General features: G+C 37.5%; 1 protein-coding gene across 1 annotated transcript; it reads left to right on the top strand.

Moving 5' to 3' along the window:
• Window positions 1–350: 350 nt before the first annotated feature.
• On the top strand, window positions 351–2,993 carry TIM8 (translocase inner membrane subunit 8). The gene is made up of 2 exons (XM_087687809.1): window positions 351–507; window positions 2,649–2,993. Exons 1-2 carry the CDS (start codon window positions 466–468, stop codon window positions 2,835–2,837), a joined length of 231 nt encoding a protein of 76 aa, XP_087543935.1. The 5' UTR covers window positions 351–465; the 3' UTR covers window positions 2,838–2,993.
• The last annotated feature ends 4,102 nt before the right edge of the window (window positions 2,994–7,095 follow it).

Genomic DNA, 7,095 nt, shown 5'->3' with positions numbered 1-7,095 from the left:
CTATAAGAAATCCCCAAATATATTTTCAACTAAACCCCATGTTGATTTGCTAAAACTAAATGTTGTAACCATAGAGATGATCGAGGTGGTGAGACCATGCCTTTCAAAACAATCGACCTTCTAGCAAAATCGAGTTGGGTAGTTGACCCCACCTTGCCACTTTATTCTTGACCTTAGTCTTAAACCATTCCAACCTTCGTTTCATTGTTATGCCAATCTCTAAGGGCACTCCCAAGTGTTTGAAAATCTCACCATGGTAGCTTGAATTTCGATAAAGAATGTTACACGATCCACCTTAATTATCAAGAGTTGCCCCCTAACCTAGAACCGTGTCACACAATTGGCCCATTATACCCTAGTTTGTCACATTTGTGCGATTCACTACTCGTTTATGAAAAACGTAGGCTAAGCAATCGTAATATTTTGTTCTCGCGCGACCTGTTTTCTTCCTCTTCTTTAGTTTCCATGGATCCCCGCGACGCTGATGAGCTTCAGAAATTCGTGCAGGTATGCCTTTCATTTCACCAGACACTCTGCTGAATGAGAGAGAGAGAGAGAGAGAGAGAGAGAGAGAGAGAGAGAGAGATTATGAATGTCTGATAAGAAACTGCAACAGTAGGGTTGTTGTAACCCTCAATTTTCAGACAAAGTTTGCCATTTAGTATGCTCCAGACATCTCTCAAAGTCGCTTGTGTTATAGGCATGCCTCATACCCTCGTAGGCTCCCCCTTCTGATCAACACGATGACCGGTGCTCGCCAACCCTTCATTCTCCTGTGAACCATTTGATTAGGTTCAAGGATTAACATGTTAGCCTTCTAGTTTATGACCATGGCTAGCAATCTCTGTTTTTTTGCCTTGGAAACATCTTGCTAACATTGTGATGTTAAAAGTAAAAGCCACAGCTTCGTTATAAAATCTCAGCAACTGTAGCAGACTTCACTGGAGTTATCAACTGCCATCGGTCCCGAACAGAGACTTTGTGCATAATGCTGTACTGAGCTTGGGCAAAGAAAATTCTTGCCACTGCACAGGTTGACGGAACCTGCAGTTGTTGGCTTGATAGATTCTGGTGCTGTTTTGCACAGTTAATACTGTACTGCACAGTTAGTCATAGTTGGATTTGTTTAGTGAAAAAATGGCTAACCTTATCAGTTACTACTCTATTTGCTTGGAGAGAAGAATTTCCGACTTAATTAAAGTATGCCCTTGGCCTTAGGTTCAAGCCTGTATGCATTAATTTGTTACTACTAGTGTGGCCATAGGGCGAAGTGTACATAGGTTACACAATATTGATATGCTTAGCCCTACAACCAAACCTGCTGCATAAAGTGTGTGCTAATTTCATCTTTAGTTTGGCTGTTGGGCCTAGGCTCTAGCACACATGTATGTTTCACATGCCCATACCAAATCAAATCTGTCGCAATTTACTATGCATGTACTACCATATGTGTACACTCATGTTGCACACACTTACATTAAATCAAATCTGTTGCACTTTACGAGTTTGGTGTTAGGGCCAAGCCCACACCTATGCCAAACCAAATATGTTGCATAAAGTGCAAGCCAGACATGCTCTCTTATATGGTCATAACTCTTCAATGCTCTTATGTGTAGAGGTTTTATTGTGTCATGTTGTTTTACTAAGCATTTGTAATCATTGCTCTTACATGCTTCTTATTTTCACTTTTTTTCACATGGCATTCTTAACCTATTATTTCCATTGGCAAGACCATAGCCATTCTTTGGCTCTTTTTTTTTCACCAACTTGCCATCTTCATGCAGTAAAGTGCAGTCCATCGTTCAATGCATAAAAGTACAGTCAAATTATTCAACGTGTAAGAACCATTTTCACATGTCCTGTATGGTCTTTGAAGCATAAAAAATGTCACTGTTGCAATGCTCTCTTTAGAACCTGTAGGACTGCATGTTAAAATATGTCATTATTAGAGTTCACATTACAGATTATCATTATCGAGATGCATTGAAATGATGAGGAACACCTAGAAGGCCTTTGAAAATATTGGTTAGATGAGAGGCCATTTTGTGATACCTGCATTGACTTTTTGGATGTGTTTTGGGACAACTGTGTTACTGTTGGTTTTAAGCATCGTGGTATCCATTCCTAGATATCAGTATAAGTTAAACAGAACTAGAACTGTCTTTTCTTACAATTGTTCTTAATAAAGGTGTGGGGTTTTCCTAGAGCGGTGATGCTGTATTACGTGTGATGTTTGATTTGTCGATGGGACCTATGGTTTGCGTGTTTATGCACATGGTCTCATAGCTTGACATAAAGTATGTATAGCTGTGGTTATTGATGAATGAAATCACTTTTGAATCCTAGCACCTTTTCCATGGCTGAAATTAGTAGCTGCCTAGAGACGATTTCCAGTTCAGAGTCTAGCATGACAGATTGTTCTGTAGATTAATAGACATGTAACCTGAGCTACTATGCAATCACATATTTCTAGTTTTGTTATTTGCACGTCTTTTACTGCATTTATGTAAGAAGTTTACTGTCAACGGCTAGTATATGTCTTGTAGAATTTCTTTTTCCTCTGAAAATGTCTTTGCTTACTAGGTCAGTATTCCCTACTTAGTTGAAGGGTCTTTATTCTGTCATAGTACTGACTTGGATAACTGCAGGAAGAAAAATCTCGAGCAATGTTGAATGACTTGGTTTCTAAGCTCACTTATGTCTGCTGGGACAAGTGCGTTGGTACACCAGGCAGCAAATTCAGTTCAAGTGAGGCTTCCTGTCTTACCTATTGTGCCCAGCGGTATATGGAAACTACTGCGCTGGTCTTTCGCCAGCTCAATAGCATGCCTGAATGATGAAGATACTTTTAGGATTTATCGATTTTGAAGAAGAAGAGGAGGTATTCCTTGGACATTTGAATGTATAATCTTCATAGCTCAAATGCATGCCAAATGGGAAACAGCCACAGTTCTGATTAGTTTCTAAATGTTATATGAGTTATTATTTGAGCCTTTTTACATCCCCTGTGTTTCTGCTTAATGTCTCTGAAATTCCTGTGATACTGTGAACCTCAACCATTAATGTATTAATTCAGTTATTTCAAGCGCGAGCCTTCTTTTTGTTTTAAAAATGTGAGGGTAGAGTCTGAACAAGCAGGAACTATGCCTTTTCTTTCAGCTGTAGTTAAACTCAGATAGTTATTTATCTAGTTAAGAACTCAAGGCAGGTGATTGAAAGTCTGGAGTTACCTGCAGGGAGTGATTTCCCTCTCCTGTTCCTCTCTTCTCGGTTCAAAATTCAGGAGCAGTTGGCGATTTACAGTCCTGTTCCTCTCCTGTCAGTTTTTTTCAATCTTGGATTCAAATAGTCTTGAGAATTTGTGAATGCAAGCCAGACTCCAGGGTTCCTGTCCCTTTGAGGATGATTTGAGTGGAAGTGTTTTGAAGGCACGCTAAAAGCAAGCAGGTGAAACCTGAGAAACTGACTAGAGTAGAGGAGATTCTTGAAGTTTGAGCCGGTTGTTGCATCTCTCTTTAGTTTAATATCAAACATTGAGTGGATTAACCTACTAAATTAAGATATTCACCAGGTTAACCTTGGATCCCTACACTACCAGCCTCCGCTCTTTTTTGCCATATGAAGAATGGATCTCGTAGAAAAATACTTCCATTTATTTTAGGTGTTTTTTGTGTTGCATTTTGAAGCACTAAACACAATTTTTTCTTTGATCATGCCCAAGTATTCTTGATGAGAAGGCTTGCCTCGCTTGGAAGATTATGTAAATTGAGAATCAGGCATTCTAGGTATTCCCCATGTACCCTTGCTATAGCTATGTGCACTTGTCGTGGGAAAAAGCTTTCTTTTTGCAGCCTGGGCTCCTGCAATCCTCCTAAGATATTCACCTTCTTTGATTGTGTTGAGTGAAGCAATTGTGTTTTAGTCATTTAAAGCCATTAAGGGAGCTAGATCTTACTGCGTTGCTTGAAAGAGCAGATCAGTCCCTCTATGTTGGCAAGAGTGAAGTCTCAACAGAGCAGTTCTGTACAGTTTAGTTTAGTTTGGCAAACCGATAGGTACACAATGTTAAGATTTTCTAAAGTTATAATTGAACGCACATGTTGCCCATTATAGAAGGGAAGGAATGACTACATATGTGCCACATGGGCTATTGGAGAAGTTGAGATAAAATGAGGAGCTATGAGTTGGATGGAGAAACCCTAGTCTCTACTTGATATGCATGTGATGAAGGCTATTGTTAGCAGAGAATGGTTAAGGGACAAAGAGGGTGTTAGAGCTTTGGAATCCCTCATTTGAATTGAGGCCCACAACTAGATGAGCATAGAAGAAAATCATGTTTCCTCTCTCAAATCCTACTTGTGGCTAGGTTAGAGAAGCAAAAAATCGAATGAAAGATCAAAATGTGTCAATCTTAATGTTGTTTATGATGAAGAAAGCCAGTTGAGTGGCATGACCCCCTCTCCAAATAATAACTCAAAGAAGCAATGGTAAAAACATGTTAATTGGAGTGGAGATGCCTTGATGGGTCATATTGGAGTTTGGATGGATGAGCCAAACAATTAGTCCAACTAGATGACAATATCATGTTTTGGTAGTGATGTGGGTGAACACACACAGGATTGTTGGGCACTTCATTCCCTCTTTAGGAGGCTTTTTTTCCACACCATTGTATATATGTTTATTCACTTTATTGCATACTAAGTCTTGTAAATATTCTCTTTGATGCCTCTCAATACACTTTGAGTTGTGCTTTCTTAAGGTTCATCTTCCCAAGGTGCGTACTTGCATTCTTGCAATCCTAAGTCCAATGATTGGTATTAGAGTATACTTCGATCTCTTAAATAGAGTCATCACAACATTAGCCACTTGATTTCCTTAGATTGGGATGAGGTTTGATGAGTGTTTGTAGGTCCATAGATTTAGTAGGAAAGCCCATGAGAGCTTAGACATTGTCAGATTTTTTATTTAGGTTCAACATTCGTTTGCACTATTGTTAGAATTGTGGAAGCTATTTTGTCTTTTTGTGCATAATTTTCAACATCTTTAGGTAAGAGGTCTTGTAGGTTATTTCATCATTTTGTGTAGAATTTTCAACATTTGCCACTTTTGTAGGTAAGAGCCCTTATACTTTGTATTGTGCTGCATGGTGCAAGTTGATTTTATGCATATTTTCCACCATACATGTAACTTTTGCATCAAGTGTAGTCAATAGCCATGGCTGGCAACAATGGTGTATTTGGTATGTCGATTGTTGAGGACAAGTTGGATGAAACCAACTATTTGTTATGGGATTATATGAGATGTCATGTATTGGTTGCAAAGGGGCTTTGGAACACTGTATATGGAATTGGAAGGCATCCTAGTGGTATTTTCAAAGTTGCAAGTGTAGCACAAACAAATGAAATAGGTGCTATTGGGGATGTTTTAGGTCCTAGTTTAGCTCTAGTTTTAATGCTGCTAGAGAACCACTATGACCTACTCATGAGTAGATTTGTTGGGATGGCAAAGATGTAGAGCCTCGTGCATTGATTGAATTGTTTGTTAGATGTACCATGGTCCCACATATTCGCTCATGTAAAACAACTAAGCATGCTTGGGATATAGTTGCATGTTTGTATCAAGGAAGAAATGAAACTCATGTTGCTTACCCACATAAGAAATTAGAGAGTGAACATATGGATAAAGGTGATTCCATGGATAATTTTTTGACAAAAATCAAAGAACTTAAGTAGTTGATTGTTGCAAATGAGATTTTGCCAGATATTTCAATTGCATAGCCTGTTCTCAAAGGTGTTCTTGATTTTTATTAGAGTTTTGCTTCTTCTCTTTATTAGGTGATGAAAGACAATTTCAATGCTTTGTTATTTGATAGTTTTCATTTTGCTATAGAAGACCAATCTAGGCAAAACATGCCAATTATGCATGTTGTAGACCAAGCTTTTGTGAGGCTCAAAAAGATAAAGGAAAAGCTTCATTTTCTACTAATAAGTAGAAATCTACAAATGATATTTGAACAACGAAAGCTAATAAGAAAATGAGAAAACATATGATCATATTTTAAGGTAAAATATCATATCATTAAGGATTCCCCTAAATTGGTTGGAAAGAGGCTGGTAGGATTGTTGCAAATGCCTCTCCTCCTAAGTTAGAATCTATAAAGGTCATGTAGGATATAGAGTGGGCATTTAGTGTGCAATGTAGTTATGATCCTTCTTTACATGATTCTTACAAGTCTATTATGGATCTAGATGTATGATACTTTGATGGTAGTGTATGAAGCATATTACTTCTCTATGTAATTTGTTCACTTTTTTAAAGCTTGCCTCTAAGGGCAGTATTGTGATGTGCCAATAACTCCTCTTATCTTGTCAAAGGAGTTGAAAAAAAAGTACTAACAATTGTTAATGATATTACTTTTACACTTATGGATGCTTTGTATATACTAGAGATAAAAAAGAATTTACTATCACCACTTGCTACAGTTGCCAAGATTGGTTTGATTGTGAAGTTTGTTGATAGCATATGCATAATTCATGATCTCTCTTTTGGTAATATAATTATTATATTTGGTTTTCTATGCCATGGATTGTACAATCTTAATAACTATGGTAAATGTATGGAAGACATGGCATATGTAGTTGTAGATTCATAAGTAATTTTGGATGCAAAACTTTGGCATGCATGTTTTTGACATCTAAATTTTGCTAGTGTTTTGCACTTATAGAAATTTTATATGATATCTTCATTGCTTACTTTTGAGGCATGTGAAAAACATATTTGTAAAGGTTATGTATTGGATAAAATGCAACATGCTTCATTTACGAAAGATGGTTCAATTAGAGCTATTCACAACCTACAACTTATATATAGTGTTATTTGTGGTCCAATACAAACATCTTTTGGCATCTACCTATACTTTGTGACTTTCATTGATAACTATTCTAGCCATACATGGGTATATGGTTTAAAGCTAAGTATAATGTGTATTTGTACTTCAAGCAATTTGCTAGCACGATTACAAATTTGTTAAGAGGTAAAGTGAACATTCCCCATTCTAATCAGGGGGGGGGGGGGGGGGGGTACATATTTAAAGAA

The sequence above is a fragment of the Lygodium microphyllum genome, chromosome 11 (assembly GCF_053477565.2).
Source record: "Lygodium microphyllum isolate KBCC chromosome 11, Lygodium_microphyllum_v1.1.10, whole genome shotgun sequence".
Classification (NCBI taxonomy): Eukaryota; Viridiplantae; Streptophyta; class Polypodiopsida; order Schizaeales; family Lygodiaceae; genus Lygodium; species Lygodium microphyllum.
The sequence above is the reverse complement of the archived record's forward strand: the minus strand, read 5'-3'. Positions and strand labels throughout refer to the sequence as shown.

Coding starts and splice junctions, on each gene's coding strand:
- TIM8 (XM_087687809.1), top strand. CDS start 466: ATGGATCCCCGCGACGCTGATGAGCTTCAGAAATTCGTGCAG. Junction 508..2,648: donor AGCTTCAGAAATTCGTGCAG/GTATGCCTTTCA, acceptor GGATAACTGCAG/GAAGAAAAATCTCGAGCAAT.